Raw genomic sequence first — 19,762 nt, 5'->3', positions numbered from 1 at the left:
GGCACTTGTTCTGGGAGTCATCACCCACTGATACTAGAGACTGGATCTCTAAAAAACTAGGCAGCCCAGTGAAAATTCCACTAGAAAGGGCTATAAAATAAAGGAGTGCTGATAGATGTCTCTATGGAAAAAGAGTGCCCACCCTCCAGGTAATTACCTTGTCCCTTTGCAAGTCTCATTCTATTTTGCATTTGTACAATGCAGCTTCCAACCAATAAAAAGCTTTAAGCTTTGTTGACAAAAATTTCCAGGAATTGCTAAGTACAAGGAGAGCCAAACTCCAAAGAAACAATCAGCCTACAGCATTTACCACGTGAAGTACCAAGCACTGTGGTTGACTGCAACTAATAGGGTAGAAGGTCCAGCGTACAGAATGTAACACACATGAGCATGTGAAGCTGAGATCTTGGTCTCTAGATGGTTTCATTCAATGCAATTATAAGCTCCCTACAAAGTGCTTCATACCATGAAGAGGCTGTGGCCAGTGACATCAAAATCAGCCATTTTTCCCTGTGGTGCTCTGTACCATTCTCAGTATTCCCAAAGGTACAGTGAAGTGAGAACAAGTCAGGATTTGCAACAGAAGGATCTGGGACAGATCTAATCCAAATATCATGTTCATTAGTATACACTTGCTAAGGATCAATTCATCCAAGAAAGGATGACTCAACTTACGTAAACTCCGCTGTTTACAGAAGAAATGACAGTCGCTGAGGGAGTGCTCAGGCTGCTGAAAGCATGCATGCCTTTAACCAGCTGATTAAAGCCAGAGGCATCACTGATGACAGCATGTTGCTACAAAACCCACCAAGCTCAGCTTTGCTGATGCCACAAGACCTCTGCGTTTCAGCAGGAAGGAGCATGTTGCCGTACTTTGCAAGAAAGATTATAAGGATTTATAAGGAAGCTTGTCTGCCCTCTTCACATGGGAGAACCCTGCTGAGACACACTGGGAAAATATCAGTCCCTGTGGGATAAATGCCAGCTTTTCCCTGCAAAAGAGGTGCAGGACCAGCCAAAATGAAAGCATGAAAGGACTCAAAGACAGTCCCTGTGCAAGCCTAACCACATGAAAACACCCAGAGAGGCTCAGACTATGTGAAGGTGAAAGCCTCACTTGGGAGCGTATCTCTACTATTAAGATAGAAGTTATTTCTCAGGGGGAAAATTACAATTATTTCATTATATATAGTGGCTGGAAAATCTGCAACTTTTCTGTATGGTGGTTGATAAATTAACCTTTTAAACATATTTGCTCTTTAACATAGTGAAAATGTCATTCTTTGTATCAAGAAGATAGTGAAGATAAAGGAGTTCTACAGAAAAGAACTCTCATTTAACCTGTCTATAAAGTTTGCATATCTTTCTGGTCCCCTGGATTTGTTTATCCTTACAGGTGTGAGAAAACCAAACCCAAACAGCCTATTTGTTTCCAAATCACATTACACCCGCACTAACAGGCACCAGTTATAGAAACACATGGGTGTGCTCGATAAAGTCAGGTATGCAAACAGGACTCGATGCTTCAGGAGTTACTGAAAGTACTACAAGTCTCACTGAAACCATGCAATTTGATAACCACCTTTTCTGGATATCTTTGAAGACCTTAGCCCTGGTTAATGATTTCCAGAGCCATTGAGCTATAACTGAAGAGTGATGTGTATCCCCCACACTTCCTGGAAAAGCTGACATAATTTTAGTATCAGGCCATATATAAAAAAAATGAATGGGACAAGAGGTGAAAAATAAGATTGAAAACAAAAATGTTGATGCCTGTAGTGGTTTTGGCTACTTAATAGTTGCATGGAAAGACCATTTCCTTTTGTAGGGTTTTATATTTTATGTGTTAATTAAACTTTATCACAGGCATCATGATAACAGCTTTAGTTATTATAGCAATAACAATGTGTAAGGACATATAATCTGGAAGTTCCCTGTTATGCAGTGATATGCCTGTAAGCCATGGAAACAGTGGAAGATAGAAGACAGCTTAATACAAATTGTCTCACTTCTGCTTCTGTTGAAGCTACTGTTTTGGCACTAACACAACAGGAAAAAAGGGGGAAAGGAGAAGGCTTTAAACACCTATATTTTTCCATTTTTAGATGACTGTTTTCAACTTATTTTTTACAGTTTAAGTTTTTCCGCTTTATTTTACAAGATTGTTAAATACATTGGATCAATCTGGTATTTTCAATATCTCTAATACCAAATGAAAGCTATAATAATGAAGTTTCTCTGAATTCACATGTAAAGGACCAGCACTGCTTATGGACAATAAGAAGCACATTTCTTCTTGTCAGTGGCATCCAAGAACAAATGGTTTGTAAAGAGAGAGGCAAGATGCCACACCTGCCCATTGCATGGAGGAGTATTCCTCAGACTGGTTCTGTACCTGTCCACCTAATATAGATTTCAGTTCCCAGCAGGAACATCACACACTTGCAGTCAGCCCAATGCATTTGTTAGAACAGCAGAGTGTTCAATTCACCCTGCTTAAAACTCAAAGCCCTGGTCTGCATCTCTGTGTGTAAAGGGAAAAGTTCTGGGCAGTAGTTTTCTGTGGACTCGGGAGGATTTCACTCCAGGGACCTCTAGTTTTAAATCAAGGACAAGTCAGAGTAACAATCAAAAAGCATTGCCAGCTCATCATCAACCTTGCAGAAAATGCTACAGTTCAGATGTTGGTTGTAACGCAGGATGTGAAGAATCACACTGTCTATGCTCATCTTCCTTTCAAATTTATTCAGGAGGAAAATGTTTAAAATTACTTCAAGTGATAACATCAACTGGGCTAAAAACCAACACAGTGAGGAGGAAATAGCATCAAAAACATCTGGTGAGCAGCAACAGAAAGAGGAATGCGCCTACCTTGTCTTCAGAATCACTTTTGGCTTCAGCTTTGCTTGGGGAGACCTTAAATATATTTGAGAAAAATAAACAGTCACACCCAAATCAGTCTTGTGAAAGATCTGAAAGATCAGGTGTTTGAAACTAGCAGTTTTATTCTAACAAAGGTGAAATAAGCACAAACACTGCTTTCCCCCCATATGGGGAAGTTTGTAATATAAACGTTTGCCGACAAATTAATGGTGAAAATGAAAATATCTGGACCAAAGAAATGTTATTCAAGCTTATACATCCAATTAATCCATAAAAATGAACTTTTAGAGCTATCGAAAAATAAAGAAGACAGAAAAATCCTTAGGACAGGTGAACACCTCCAGGTCAATGAGTATCTATGCAGAAGTGGAAGTTTCCAGATTAGGTCATAATTTGATCGTAACTGCACTGTACCTACACATCATCTAAGTCAGTCTCTAAGGTATCTGGCTTCATTACTTCCCAGTGCCCGTGGACAGTGAATGCTATATGTTTAGCTCAACGCATCCACATGGGGTTTTTGTAAGCAATTTAAAGCATAGCCTAGAGATGAAAAGGAAAGGCAAAAGCTTACCAGTGTTTTAAGGAAACTCATGATGGAGTTATCTACTGCAGCAGCTGTTTGAGGGCTTTCTTGTTTTCCCTCTGCTGTTTGAGATTGCTCAGCAGTGAGGCTGTTGACACCTGCAGAGTCCTGCTGTAGGTCTTTTTGGTTGCAGGCATCTATCTCCTATTAAAAAAAGGGGCAGAATTCCCTGAGTCCTAGCTTGCTTAATTTCCAGTGGAATGCAAAAGTAACATTTGTGACTTGCATTATGTTGCCGAGAGTCACAACCCTAATTCCAACCATACTTCTCCAGCCTACGTATTCAGAACAATTGAGCATTTATACATCTCTTTCCCCCCCTCATTTCTCATATATTCAGCATTTCCCATTGGTTGAAGGAACATTGTTCTCAGCTACCAAGTATAACAAACACGAGTAGAGTTGCACACAACATCCCAAACACCACCACTTTTCTCTTTTCAAGGCTGAACTTGTGAACAAGAACAAATGCAGAGATTTTGGCCTCTCATGGCTCAGTGTCTGACTGTACCATACAAAGATTGCTTCAGATACTCTGTATTCTGCATTTCCAGAAATAATTTTTATCAAACACAAAAAGCAACAACCCAAAGGAATTCTTCTGAGTCAGATGGAGCTGCCTCCTCTCTTCCTGGAATTACAGTTCCCACAGCCCAAAAATGTTTTGACGTTTTCCAGTGCTCAAGCACTCACCAGTATGCAATATTAAGTCACACAATTTTAGACAGTTAAACAAGGGTCTGATTCTCAAAAAACTCTCTTGGACCAGTTTGGGAGAGCTTGGCCCCCTTTCACACTGAATTTGTCTGCCATTCTGGCCACTTTCACCTGAAGCCTGCACAGGTAGAACCATCACAAAAGTGCAGGACAGAGCAGCATGAGGCAAGTCATCATATCCCATAATATACAAGCGTACTACATCTGGCTAGTAATGTCTGTTACCAATAATCCTCCTTCCTTTTGTCTGTCCGCAGGGTAAGAGCAAGGCTGGACCTGTCTATTATTAAAGTAATTTGTGCCCAGCACAGCGATGGCCTCCACTTTGGCTGGGGATTTGAGACCTTATTGAACACCAATCATAGCAGTGCCATAATTCTTCAGAAGTTACCATCGCCAGCTCTTTAGACAGCAGTACACCTCTGGTCACTTCAGAAACAGTGACTTGAGAAGCAGTTGTTAGGATACAAAAATGCCCAGATTAATCCAGAAGAAAAATCAGGACAGAAAAGAAAACTGATGAGCCTGTCCATGTGTCTCCAGCAAACAGCATCTTCAAATCACCGCTCTCAGACTACCTGGAGCTCTAAATGACACCAAGGTTTTTCTCCTAGCCTGCCAATTCAATATAGTTCAGGGCAATTCCCACTAGGAAAAGTTAAAATGAAGTTGTACTCTTGAGAACGTTTCCCTGTACTGGGCCATGATGTTTGTATAGGATTTGCAGAGGTCATACATTTCCATAGGTCACTAAAGGAAGGAGCAGACTGAAGAGAAACGTTTTAAAACTTCAGAGGGCTAATTTGTCATCAGGAAAGATAAGCCTGAGTGGTCAGTCTCCATCAGCATTTAAGAAGTTAAAATGCACAAGGTTTTACTTGCAAGAATGGACTTCTGTCTAATTCTCCACCCACTGTTTTCCAAGTTTACCCAGGAAGAAACGCAGCACAGCAGCTGAGAGTGCTTCAACAGGCTATTTAGAAGTTTCTTACAAGGGTCTAACACACCGCTTTACCCAGCAGCCAGTTACAGGCCAGAATAGCTCCAAGAACAATATGTCCCATGCAGAACATGCGTGGCCAGGCCAGCTTTGGCAGCCCTGCTTCTAGAGATGCCATCTAGAGAGCCTGGGTCATATGAAGAATGCTGGCTCTGTTTCAGATATAAAGGGGCAACAAAAGCATGAGGCAAGAGACCAAAGAAGCAGGAGGCAGAAGATGTTTCAAAATAAAACCAGCTTCATAACTCAACTAGTGGGTGCTATCAGACATCCTTTTTCACACACACAAGCCCAGGCTCTGGTAGTGGGCTGCACTGTGTTTGGGAGGAAAGAATCTTTTGGCTCAGTACTGCAGCAAAGAGCAGTTAGCAGCAGGTACCACCTGGGACAACCGCAGTGGTGACAGGTACCACCTCTGGTAACACTAGTTGTTCAAGTGTATCTCCCTGGAACACACTTTGCCCTGAAAAAGTGAAACCTATTGCAGCCTATGCAGAGCACAGGAATAACACCACCATCAAAAAATCCCTGAGCTCTGACTTGCAGAACACAAATGGGTCTTGTAATGGCCTACTACTGCATGAGGAGCCCTACTCCAGGATTCCCAAGCTAAGGCTGCCATTAGTGACTGAGAACTCAAACCTGGACTTTGATAGATGCTATGATCTTGGCCTTTCGTGGGAATACTGCTGTAGCAAGGAGCAGAGACTCAGGCCATCAGCATATAAATCAGGCAGAGATAATGTGGAGTCCTACAGTGTCACATTTTCAGAGTCATAGTCAAATAACCATAAACCCCTCCCTCTGCAGCAGCTCACTGCACAATACACTGTGCAAAGCCCCAGAGGCAAATAGCGAAAGAAAACTAGAAATAACAAGTCAGCATTAGAAGTTAACAGATACCATGTAAATGTTCAGTTCATTCCTCTGAGGAGCCAAATTTGGGGGTAATAACCATCTTAAATACTTACACTGCAGTTTCAGTTCAGTCATTAGAAAAACATACCAAAGAACGTATCCTTGCCAGCACTTTTGTCTGTATGAATCATGGCTCAGTGAAACATTTCAGGCATATAATTTATCTTTTCTTTGGCTTACATAGTAAATGCTTCATGAATTCATGAATTCTGTCCTTGTTTTAATTATGCTGTGCTCTGAATGTAGTTTTGTGGACCACAAAAAATAAAGAGTGGTTCACCAAACACAGAATGTTTGTGCAGCTCTTAAGCTACAACTGTGGAGCCTCTCTCTTACTTACCAGCAATGCTGTTTGTTTTGTGCTGGCACTCAATTCAGGGAAGCTTTGCTTTCCTTTTAGCTTTTACAGATACTACAAGTCATAATCCACCAAAAAAACAAAAAGAGGGGGGAGAAATTGTTGGCAGCAATATCTGGATTTTTAGTATGATTATTTGGTAACAGTCTGTAGTTACTACAGTAACAGCAATTAAATTAGACTTGGTCATTCACGCATCCTACAGGAGAACCAGCAACTTTAGTGGGAACAGAAGGCAACTGTGCTGCAAGGCAGAACCACAGACTTTGTTTTAGAAATAAAGTTAGTTTGACAACATATCAGCAGTGCTTAATCACAGAATGGTTTGGGTTGGAAGGGACCTTATTTTTCCCAGAAAAGGTCCTTAACTTCTGTGCTGAACATCCCATTTCATATTTGAAGAATCAAAGACAGAAATACTCCAGAAAATTAAGGATAAGGTTACAATTTCACTCTCTCCTGTGATACAGTTCTGCCATTCACTTACTCTGAGCAACTCAAACCTGATTTTGAGTCCTCAAAAGATTTTTTTTTTGTGGTACAGCTTTAAGAACACATATAAACACAGGCAATGTTGTTACATGGGAGACCTGTCCTCAAGCATGTCAAAAGCTGTTGTGTGGGCTAGGATCCTGCAAACACACTCATAACAAACACACCCTACAGCTGATGAGTGCCCAGGATTTCCAGATCATTTCCATTAGCGAGGTTCAGGATGTGATAGATGTAAGCTGAGGACTGGAGCAGAGATTCAGAACTAATGAGAAAGTGAGGCATTATTGATAGAAAAAAAACTTTATCTGAGAGAATGCTTCCAATATCTGTTTGAAATGGCAGAAAAAGGCTTAGGTTACCTTGTCCTATTGCTTGTCACAAACACGTTCTTAGCTGAGCTTTCCCAACATAACTATTTGCTACCAGCAAATGTTTGACTTGTGGTTAAAGCTTCATCAGACTGCTATTCCACTAGAGTCTCACTATTACTTTAACAGCACAAACTGTGACCTTTTGCGCTTTGTAGTTTGCAGTCATGGCAAAATAGAAAATAATGAATTCTGCATTTAATTGTAAGAGTAACAATTCTTGTGAGTCACAGGAGAAGCTATTCTTTGTGTGTGTTACTCAAAAATATCTGCAGGAATCGACAATGTTGAAAATCTTCAGTCTTATAATCTGTAGCCAGAAGTATCAATATGCACTGAATAGATTATTTATTCTGAATTATGCACCCTGTTCTGTTTATGTAGTGAATGACTTGGTATGCTGGCTAGGTTGAGACTACAGACTCTTTAAATGCTCATATATAGCTGTCTGAAATACCAGTGATGGGTGCCGCTTCTGGAGGGCAATAGTGAAAAAAATGCAACTGTTCAGTCTTACAAATGACTTCAGAAAAATATTACAATTTATGTAAGAAATATGATCTTCAAATGGGAGGACGCATAAGATAGGAGACAAGATAGAACTGAAATTGAAGAGACTTTTGGGCACACCTTGTAAAGTCATCAGTGCAAACAGTGAGCATCTTGTGAACTACATTCAACACTATTCAAAGCATTACCAATCATACAGCAGTCTTATTTTTAAGCCTGAACAAGGCCAACAAACACAGTTACTATTAAAATGGCATTTACAGATTGTGATGAGGGAGCCATGCAGCTAGTTTCTCCCTACTGCTCCTGGCATTGGACAGTATTTGAGGTAGATCACCAATTAGTGCCTGCTGGCACCTCTCCAGCAGAGCTAATACAAGTTATGACACTTATTCCTGTCTGCAGGATGGACTTTTTTCAATAGTTAATTACTTGAAAATTAATCCTAGAGTATATCTGCTGATATCAAACTTTGCAGGAAGTGCAAAATCTAAACCCAGGTCTGTTTTCAGCTCCTTTGAGTAACATGCTTTCAGGCAAGTTAATTACTTATATCACATTCTCATCCCATAAAATCAATTCTAAGGGACCAGGTTTCCTTGACTATAAAAAGAATAAGATTACAATAGCTAAGAATGCAAAAATTGCTGCTGCATAATATTCCTTACCCTGTTATGTAGGGCATGCAACAAGCAGCTATTGCTGAAGAGTGACTATTTTAAAAATGGCACAAAACATGCAAGAGAACTACTGTAAAACCATCCAGGGTCAAGCTCCAAGCTTCTAAACCACAAGAAACAATTTTACTTTCAGGTACTTCTCACTCATAGCTGACTGCTGTTCATCATCCTGTCAAAGAGCATGAACACAGCTATCTTGCCTAGACCTTTCAGAGAATTACAAGTGAATTTAAACTCGAGGTCAGATGCCAGCATTTAGTCATGAGGCAGACATCAGAGCTATTCCCACTCCGCTTTAGGTTCCTCTCCCGTACCTCTATTCAGCCACCCCGCAACACCGACCCAGTCACACAGCATTATGGCATTACGGTGTCCTATGCTAGTAATATTTCTAAGAGGTTTCATTAGGAGTGAAATGGATATTCCTACTCAAGCACTTGCCTTCCCCTGTGGGACACTGTTTGATGTGCTCTGTAATCCAGCAGCCTCTTTCACTGTGATGTGCCCGTCAGGAAAGTCTGAAGTCTGCCTTTCCTCCTGGGTATCAATTTGTGCTTTACTCCTTTCCTTTCCCTTCTCCAGCTTGAAGATCCTGTCAAAGAAGGTTACTTGTTTTGGCTTTGAGGCAGCTGCACCCTCTCCTTCAGGTGTCACCGATGCCACAAGACCGATGTCATGAAGGGATGGTGCCACCGGGGCCTGGGTCAGGTTTTTATGTGCTCCTTCCTCCCACCCAGCTGCTGGGGGAACCTCCGTGCTGTCACTTGGTGCTTTGTTCACTCCGGGCGCCTCTGAGCTGACATCAAGTTTCCCCGCTCCAACTGATGAATCTGTAGCTGGATCTTCGGTACGCCCTGGTACAGCCCAGGCAAACGCAAAGACAGAGCGGGGTGTAGCAGATGGCAGAGCTCTGCTGGCAGCGCTCCCGAGGCTCTGCTCCATTGTCTTGGGGGAAGAAACGGCCACATTATCCTGTGCAACACTCGCCTTTGCATCCACTACAAACAGAAGCATAGAGCTGTAGTTATCCAGCACAGCAAAGGAGTTATATCAGTTGTACAATTAATTATGGAGATCTCACTCTTTAATAAACTAATGGATATGTGGAGCCTCTGGGAGGACTACACAGAGTGCATCTTGTTGACAGACCCCTTTGTCTTCCTCTGCTAAATACAAGCTGCCGCTCACTGATCAGACCTGCCTGTCTGATTTTCTTCCCTGTCACTCCTCATTGAAGTCAGTGCAAGTTTAATGGTCTTCAGTCCCCTCTTAACTGCCAAAGTCAGGTAACAGCCCAGGTGTTTGACTGCTAAGCCCAGTGGACATGCTGAGGATATTTTGCTTCCAATAAAGATTAAAGAAGTGAGGTGAGGGTAAACCTTGAGACAAAGTTATATATTAATATATTACGCTTTCCTCTGTCAAAGCTGAATGGGAAAAAAAGAGTGAAAACTGCAGGGATTGATCTTGTTTCCTGGCTTGCCAAACTCCTCACAGGGCTTTGCAGTCATAACTTATTTCATTCATTTTTCCAGTACTCTGCCTCGTTGCCTGCTCTCCATAGTGCAGTTTCTGCTTGCACACCCCTATTGTCTGCAGGTTAGCTTAAGCCTGATTTGAATACTTATAAATCACATCTGAGCCAGGCTTCTTATCCTTGTGTTTCCGACTCTTCTTACCCACAAACTGCTATTAATCACGTTCCCCCCCCCCCCCCCAATTCTCACAGATAATTTTCCCTTGACAATCACACTTCAGATGTGAAAAAATCTTTCATCTTAAAAGTATATGCTATGATTTTATATTGCAATGGCACTTTGATAACAGAACTGAGGTGAAAGTCCCCAACACTCTGTATGCAGACAGGAGAAGGCTCCTGCTTCACAGAAGACAAAAGAAACAAGAGACAAGAAAATACAGCATTGTATATGCTTTGTGGCTGGGAGACTGAATCACAGATGATGTGGTGTGAAACCCCAGTAAACAAGAGGAGGCTTGTCAAGAAGTAAGCCTTATAGCTTCTCCTCAGATGAGCTTCTCTTCCCTACTTTGACTAGAATATAGATCTGATTTCCCTGTCAATCAGCACCACAGATTTCAAGGATGGATGTAGATGAGCTTCATTATAAGTGAAAACCTGACAGTCTCAAACTGACTTGCTAAATTACAATTTTAAAATTGACAGGTTTGGTGGAAAATTGAAATTATTTCAAATGATAATTGCAATAGTCTAGTCAATATTATGCCTTCACATTTTACTTTAACAGCAATAAAACCCCAGATGCCAACACATCCTGATTCAAACACCTGCCTTTCACAGCACAGACCTGCAATGTTCAGTTTCCTTTTTAAGGTAAGGAAAGCAGAATATCTGTAGATCACAGCTTTCAATACTACCCCTCAGCTCTTCACAGCTGAATTATCCCAGTGTTCCACCCCCTGAAGGATTTTGCATAACACCACACAAACATCAGCAGATGCTGTATAACACATCCCTGCATCCCTTTGATACTGTCCTGCGGCAGCACCCAGAGTCCCTGGTCATGTCCCTGGGGAATGAAGAATAGAGATCCAGCATTCAGCTGTGACATCCTCTTCCTCACAGCCTTAACTGTGACTGAGCATCCCTGCTAGACTCTTGCTTCACAGCTCAGGGCTGGTCCTGACTAGCAAAAGGTGGGAGCTTCCATAAACCATAGAGGTGAAAAGCGCCAGCATGAACCTCAAGTGACTTGACTGAAACACTGGCAGCAGCAAAAGAGGGGACAAATCAAGGGCTGTGGTGGCAGCACCCAATTGCAGCCTGCATTTTACCAGCTGCTGGGGAGCTGGCTCCTAACTTCACTTCTAACCTTAACATGACATTTGCTTTCTTATTATGTTTTGGTCACATTCAAGCACACAAAGGAACCAGAGTGCCTCAGTACAAGCTGTTCTATCCAGGTAAATAGATTTTTATTCCTTTGTGTGCACTCTAATAGAGAAAATTTCTTCCCCTGGATTCTCTCTGTTGCTGTTTATGTGAGAAAACAACTCACACTGGCAAGACCCTTTGACAACAATATTCTGCAATATTTCGTGAGTACATTTCAGTGTACTGACATGCAAAGAAAAGGTACAAATAAGTAGCTGCCCAACAACCTATTCAGCTCTTCAGTCAAGGCCACTAAGTATCAGTTATAGTTTCCTAAGTCTCCTGTAGTACTACATGAAAGCACTAAGTTCTAATTATAGTTGGAAACTTGGGAAGGAAGCAAAAAGCAAACCCTTCCCCAGCTAAAGAAAGCAGAAACAGTATCAATTGGAAAATAATTGTAATAGATGCTAAACTTCTGCTTTATGTAACAGATAAAAAAATGCACGGGAAAACTGCCTTTAGTATAAAAATAGGAATATAAACTCATCATTAAGAAAACCAACCAACCGAAAAGCAGCTCATGAACCTATCAAGCTCTTTTTATCTCTAATTATCATGGAAGGAATGAAAGACCTGGAAAATATCACCAGCATGAGCTCTGCAGCATGTCTCCTGTGTCAAAACAGTTCAAACTGTTTCTGCTCAGACACCAGGCAATGCAGATCCCACCACCAGAAAGGAGATGCTGCCGTGGTGGGATGAACACAAGAACTTGACTCATATTCATTGCTGTATTCCCAGCAAGCTGTGAAGGAGAAGGGCTTTGAAATGGCAGTACTTGGATGAAAAGTGCATGATTTTTTTGTTTTTAGAGACACAGATGTGCCATTCTTCCCAAAGTTATTCCACATTCCAGGGGCAGAATTAAGGATAGAAACAAAATATCCTAAATTCTAGGCCAGCTCTGCAAGTAGATCAAAGCTGCTCACTTAATGAGGTTAATAACTGCTCTGAAACTAAAATCAATATACAATTTACAGCACTGCTGCAAGATTGCATTTCATGCTACTACTACACAGGCATTTCCTTTTCAGGTATTTAATAAGAGTCACAGTGCAGATTTGTCCTTCCTTTAGCTCCACTTTATCAGCATGTTGAAAGGCAATGCTATGGCTCACATATCCTCTCTTCTGTAAGAGCATATGCAAAATAAGACTATTTATTCTGAAATTTGCTAGATTAGACCAATTTTTTCTTTAATAAAAACTCTACAGAAAAGAGTAATGGTTAGTGCAGTATTATGTCAATACCATTTCCCTGCTCAGAAGTAATTGCTGACAGACTTTCTCCCCCTTCCTTTTGTATCCTAGACTTCAGCATTTTAAGCACTTCCATAGGCTGTGGATGAAGAACAGCACTAAGTTTGCTGACACAGAATGTGACCAAGTCTGCAGAATTAGCACTGCATTTTGAAAAGCAAGTGCTTAGGTTCTAACAAACAGAGCCAGCAGATAAAATATTATAACAGACAAAGCCTTACGGTGAGCACAGGCTTCAAGATGACCATGTGAGCTGCGGAACTATTTCTTTCGCTATGGGACCCAGGGTGCTCAGACCCCATGGACAGGCAGCATTGCTCAAAGCATCAGTGTAGAGTGCTAGCAGTGAAGCACCTATTTCCCATGGGTTTGGGATCAAGACGCAGCACTCAACCAGAGGGAACATCAGATGGGGATAGAATACCGAGGATGCAACTGACATGAAAGGAAGTTCAGAGCCACCAGTCCAACACAAATAAAAATGCTAACCAAGCTTTTTTCAGCTGATTTGCTTTTGCTAATCAGTGGGAATATAACCAGACTTCAGTCTGGTGCACAGAACAGATGGCAGCCAAACTCCCTCAAGTGGGACCAAGATCATTTCTGTCCAGCACTTCCAGACTGCCTTCCCCACTCCTGGCTTTCTCTGAATCTTAGTTTGCTCTTTGTACACCTGGCAACAGCCTAAGCCACGTACTCAGTGTCTATTTTTGACGCTCAATTTGCCCAAGTTAAATCCTTGCTTTCTTAAAACATGCTCCTTTTCCTTAGCCTTTGATTGTTAGTCTGGTTTCAGCAGTTATATTCAGCCCCATGTCTAATACTTACACATAGGAAACAGGTAAAATAAGGTCCTGTGATGCCTTATCCTGGCAGCTTTTCACCTCCTGCCATTTATCCTGACTCTTTCATAGTGCAAGTAATTTTTAGCTGTTGAGTGAGGGACAAGTTGAATTGGCAAGGTCTTCAGCACAGACATCTCTTCCTGTAGGCCACCAGTATGGGAACATGACAGAAAAGAAATGCCAGGAGAAAATGTTTTTACATTTGTCAGTAGAAAAAAATAACCAGCTACAAAATGGTTTTAGTAGCTTTGGCTATTTTGAATACAAGCCAGTTAGAAAAAGGTATTTTGCTTAGTAATGTAATTATAGTACCACAGCATTAGCTTGTTCCCTAGAGTTCAGATAATCATAGAGACAATAGATATAAATGGCCATGAAGGAACCATTAAGGCCTACAAGGCAACAGTTGGCACTAAGAAGTCCATCAGTGTAAGCCAGCACAATGAATTACAATAGCCGTGAATGAATTACTGCAGCAAGTACTAGCCTTAAAAATCTAAACAGCAACAAAGAGTGAGTTTTTAAATTTCTGGTAATTTTATAGGTGTAGCATAAGTTATTTTTTCCTTCCATTATTTAGAACTGAGTTGGTGTCATAATGCTCTAATAGCTGTAGAATTTTCAGATCTTTAAATATACCTCATGTTTGCTGGGGAGACTCCCCAAATACTTGTGACAAGAGTGAATAACCGAGTTTTCAGAAGCATTAGAAAATTCAAAATAAGACATTTCCCCCTTTTCTTAAAAAAGAAAAGACATACTAATATTCTTCCACAGTCTTGCTTGACTACTTCCAGCAAATAAAATTGACTGTACATTTATGCTCTAAGAAGAATTGTGTTTCACTAAGTTAACTAGCATCGTTATTTACCTAACTCATTTACCAAAATGAATGGAAACCAGAGAAGAAAAATAGCAGGAATAGTAATCACCCTTTAAAATAGAAACCCCACAAACCCAGCAGACTACAATGCACTGTGTTTCACACCTTACAGGCACATAGAGTTATTGCAATACACTGATATCTGCTAGATACTGGCTAGTAGCAGAATTTGCTTACTCAGATTTATCCTCTAGAACAAAGGAGCTGCATCTTAAACTGAGCTTTTTCTTCCTTGTGTAATCTTTCCTTTTTATAAGCAGGTCATTGTTTTAATCTGCATGTGATTACCACCTAAATAACAAACAAAAATTGTCCCATTTTGTCCTCCTGATACATTTCTGTTCTGCATAGTGCAAATCTCAGAGGTACATGGCTTTTAGTTCTGGTGGTCTTCCCTTTACCTGCTGTCCAACAGATACTTGTATTAAAGTTCAACAAAGGAAACAGAAAACATTAAGAAAAGCCAGGATCAAGTTTGCTCTCCATTTGCTTGCAAAACAACACATCACAAGGTAGCAGTAAGGGCACCACTACTCTTTAAATGGCATTACAGGAGAAGAAGGTGGATGTGCAATGTCTGCAGCCCTGATAATCAATAGGAGCAGGAAAGGCAAGTCATGGAAAGAATCCCCAAGTCCACAGATCTGTCAGCCTTTTTGAGGAGAAGCAGCAAACACAGGGAACCAGTCACCAATCTGCTCACCCAGATGTGAAGCAGATGGTGATGGGGCTCTTCCAAATAACATTACTTCCTCTGGTCAGATTAAGTTAACTCTCTGGATTCTTTTCTCATTATATTAACAGATATAGATTTCGTAGACTCATTTATCAACTATACCACTTAATGCACAGCACATGGTCAGATCACTGGCAATCACAGAAATGCAAACTAACCAGACAAAGACCACAAACATATCACATTATTAATAAAATCCTCTTGCTTCACTTGCTTTTTTGCAGCCGTTTTGTCTTCTCCAGAAGTGCTCACTTCATGACTATTAAATAATAACAGTACTAGTCCTTGCACTATTTCATTTTATAAAGGCTATCAACTACATTCTCTATAGGAGTAACTTCCACCTCCAAACATCCCTTGCACTTTTATTGGACCAGGACCTTGATTACATTACAGAAACCAGTGAGACTGCAGTGATATCTAAACAGTTAATGATTTTAACTGCTTTTTAAACATTAATAAAGTTAAAATCGAAGTAATATCAACACAGGACAGTCCAATTCTTCAACTTGCTACTTAAGCTGATTTAGTAATTACATTAATTTAGTAATCCATTTAAGTAAAACAATGCCATATGCTTCATTTTATGTAGTAAGAGTAAAATGTGCACTTATTTTCTAGGTCTTCAGACAATGTAAATCCTGTGGCTTTTATTTGCTTCCCAGAGCATTCCTGGTTTACACTAGCAGAAATACAGCTACAAGCTTTTATTTTCTAGTAGGCAACTGTTTAAACTGACTTATTATAGCGAGATGGCATTAGAAAATTAGCCATGGAACAGAGATTCTGAACTGTAATCAGTACCATCTGCATACTGCCATACCAGTCTTTGATTATTTGCACCTAAGCTTAGATTTTTCAAATGGATGTAACAGGCTGAGAGGGTTCTCTTAAATAAAACAGTGATTTTTTTCTTTACAGAGATTGGACGGAATTGTTGGTTTTTATTGTAGTCTGAAAACAGAAAAAAAACCAACACAAGGCAAAGAATGGCAAAATTAATGTGGCTGAATCTGCAGAGGTGCCTTACTTCACTTCAGTGCTCCAAATGGATGCTGCCTGAATGCTGCTCAAAAAGGCTCCAAAGCCAACAAGGTATGCAAGGTGAAATTAATGAGGCACTGAAAGGTGAGGAGAGACACACATGGGAGCAATTGCCCGTGAGTAAGTGGAGATACCATCTCAAAACTACTTGGAGACAAATTTTTAATGCTCAGGCCATGTAGTTCACACCAGATGTTAAGGACATCAGCACTGGAAGTGAGGCTCAGCTGCTCACAGGCACCTTTCCATGGGCAGCCCAGGGTCCATCCTGCCCCGGGTGTGATCACTCAAAACCCCATTTGCTGTCCTGCTCTGAACACCACCCAGCTAGGTCTGAAACAGGATTCTCTTACTGAGTAATGATTTACACATGCCCCCACCAACTATTCAACTTCTACAGTAACACCCACAGTTCATATTTAGCAGAACCATATCAATTTTATTTCATTAGTATAAAAAGAAAGAGAAACAAGTCATCACTCCCCTGAAAACCTCTTCCTGTCCTGGCAGTAGTTCAGTAATATCTAACACATCCTATAACAGCATCAGGAAAGGGGTGGTCAGGGTTACAACATTAGTCTTGAGACCCAGTTTGAATAAATTCTGGTAAATAGGACTGACCTTTTAGTAATAATGCTGTCAGGCCATGCTTGCATTCCCACCTCTATAAATGTCTGTGCTGTACCCCAAATTCTCTAGAACTCAAACACAGGCAGTCCACACAGTTATATTTTGTTTATGAAATTTCCCTGCAGATTAGACATGCTCTGCTCTCTTCAGGAAGGACTATCACTTCTAAAATGACTGCAATGTAGATTTCTATATATGAAAGGTACCATTAAGGACCAGCTTAGGATCAGAAGTGACAAAACTCTAGAGGTCTAGAACAGCATCCCTACAGGTATAATGCCTACCTCCTTACAGTACTTTCCCCAGCCAAGCACTTTTTCTAAGTGACAAACAGGACAGAAAATCACATCCCTATATGTATTTAGTTCTTAACAAATAATTGTTTGGTATCTTTGAAATCAAAGCCATGCACCGACTCAGGAACACAGGACAAGAAGTCAGAACAAGATGGAAACGTTTAGATGAACAAAAAGGTGCTCACATTCTATCATAGCATCTGTTGAAATTGCTACCAAAAGGATCAGAACTGTGGTGTCACAACAGAAGTGTAGAGGTGGCTTTTAAGACTGTGCAAACTTGGGGATGAGAACATGTAGCGAGGATCTGGATTTTAAGTTTTATTTCAGTTTTTGTAACCAGCTGGCAAAGAATTTTGAAAAACATCCTTTTATTAAACTGCTCAAGCCACCCCCAGAAGGCTGAGTGCACACAGAACATGTCAGAAGGATGCCTTTTATTGCAGACACTAAAAGAAGTCACATTCCCCCCTCCAACAGCTTCCTACTCCCTTATTCCCTTTGTCATCTCAATACACTGTTACTCTGGGATTTTAATAATTTACACTATCACATTGGTTTTGGGCTTGCATGATTTCATCACCATTTGCTACGCTCAATGTTGTAACAGCCTGGGTCACCCCTCAGAATCATGGCAGAGCAGCAGAATGAGCTGCTGTGCCAATCTCAGGCATCCCTTGAAGTGCCTTTGTCAAGCTCCTTATGAAATTTGAACCAAGTGAGGTTCATTGGTAAGCAGATCAGTGTTAGCAGAGCAATGTGACAATAGTAATTTGCCTGTCCCATTACTGTTTTACCTTCTCTATCCATACCAAAATACTCAGTTTCTGCAAATCTTTGTAGAAACCTGTCTTTAGGCATCATTAATAGGCAATTTGGGGATAGAGCCTTAAGTCCAGAGCACACTACTGATTTCTTTTATAAACAGAATATTTGCAGTGGCTCTCCAAATAACAGCCTGGTCTCTGTATAGCCCCAGAGTTGCTGCCGCTGTGACCAGAGAAGGGTTTGGCAAAGCAGAGCAGCCTGACCAACAGCACATACACTTCAGTCACAACAGTTAACCAGAGGACTTGAGAAATGTTTTCCTGTTTCACCATTCATTATCTTTAAGCTTTCAGGCTTCTGAAAAGCCACACATGCTGATCCATGAGGAAGAGCTGTTACATGGGCTTGTCTTAATTTGAGACCATGCATCAGTATTTATTACTGCTCCAGCATAAACCTCTCTCTGCCTGTCTTGTGGCAAAATACGTACAAACATCCACCAAGTACATACCTTCACCATTCATTGCAGGACAATGAGCCTGAACAAATGCAACAGATCCATTCTTGATATTGTCAGGAGATTCAGATAGAGCCTGAAATAGCAAAAAACACAGTTCTTAGGACTGGGTACATAATAGGATTTGAAAATTACAATGTGCAATAACCAGGTATATGCAGAGTGGAAAGCTCTTGTTTACCTGATAGCTCTTTACTGTGCATGTATTGTCTTCTTCAGTTCTCTCTGAGATGCTGACTGTATTCCCCATAGCTCCTGAAAGATGGAAGAGAGGGGAAAAAAAAATAATCAACCAACCCTCAAACAGCCTTTTCTTTCACATACATATGATTTTCCTGCCTAACTCAAATTAAGAGCCAGCCAATGAAGACAGACTGCTTCAATTTCTAGTATACCCCACCTGCTTTCCCCAAGGCACCTGCCCTTATAGTCACAAGGCTGCACCGACCATCCTTACACAACCCAATTATGCATAGGGGCTCTCAGCTGCTCACCAAACCCGGTACAACCTAACAAACTTTCCTTGTTTGTTGAGGAAAATGGTGTGCAATCACACCTGCATCATCCATTAAGACTGATCAGATAGTAACATGGAGTTAGTAGCAGAATAAGGTGAAAAAGACCAAAATAGATTAATAAATCACAGTGTCTTGGTGAGGTTTTATATGTTTGGTTGGTTTCCATTAAAAAGAAAAAGAGAGAGAAAAGAGGTAGCACGTAAATTCATCATGTAAAACTGGGTCCTGTGTGTCCTGCAGCTATGTATAACAAATTCTCTGGGGGAAATTCTCCTGTGGCTTCGGAAGTGTTTGTCCTGCTCTTGGTGGCCTTACCGGTCAGCTGCAGCTCACACAAGTAACTGAGATACATTTCCTTGGCCAGTTTGAATGCTGCCAAGACTGCAGCTGTAGCAGGTCAGCAACAAGTTGAACCAGGCACCATCATCCATGATCCTGGATGTGTTTTTCAAGCATCTTGTGTTGCCACAGGTGCAGCACTACTGATACCCAAGGTAGTCAGTTTCAAATGGCTTGCTTATGTTCATACCTCTGGAGTCACAGCTCTGACTGCAGTCCAAGCATAACTTTATCTAGTTATTTACTATTAGTCCATTAGATTATTCAGCACTTGGTGAAACTGTTCTGATTTCTTTCAACTTCATTTCAGGAGCAATGAGTTTGATTCAATTTTAGCCTCTTTCCTATGTACAAGTATACATAAACCTGTTGGTTAGTGTTTTTTTCTTTCTTTTTCCTTTTCTTTCGCCCTTAATCAAAAATACATTTATATACCCTATATATATATATATGCTATGCTTTAGGACTGTGAACTCTTTGGGACCAAATACGCTC

The 19,762-nt window shown here is 40.8% G+C and overlaps 1 protein-coding gene across 4 annotated transcripts in view; it reads right to left on the bottom strand.

Moving 5' to 3' along the window:
* The window catches only part of BCAS1 (brain enriched myelin associated protein 1), a 47,561-nt gene extending 28,896 nt beyond the window's left edge, over positions 1-18,665 (bottom strand). For all 4 annotated transcript variants that reach the window (XM_061375532.1, XM_061375534.1, XM_061375533.1 and 1 more), the window contains exons 1-5: positions 18,592-18,665; positions 18,405-18,486; positions 8,957-9,513; positions 3,458-3,613; positions 2,872-2,916 (exon numbers count right to left, since the gene is read on the bottom strand). In XM_061375532.1, coding sequence (XP_061231516.1) covers positions 2,872-2,916; positions 3,458-3,613; positions 8,957-9,513; positions 18,405-18,486; positions 18,592-18,660 — 909 coding nt within the window. In that variant the 5' untranslated portion in view covers positions 18,661-18,665. The remainder of the gene's footprint in view (positions 1-2,871; positions 2,917-3,457; positions 3,614-8,956; positions 9,514-18,404; positions 18,487-18,591) is intronic.
* Positions 18,666-19,762: the final 1,097 nt, after the last annotated feature.

The sequence above is a fragment of the Neopsephotus bourkii genome, unplaced genomic scaffold (assembly GCF_033783945.1).
Source record: "Neopsephotus bourkii isolate Nb327-2 ecotype Australia unplaced genomic scaffold, CSIRO-AGI_Nbou_v1 NB_1663, whole genome shotgun sequence".
Lineage (NCBI taxonomy): Eukaryota > Metazoa > Chordata > Aves > Psittaciformes > Psittacidae > Neopsephotus > Neopsephotus bourkii.
This window is presented reverse-complemented; position numbering and strand designations above follow the sequence as displayed.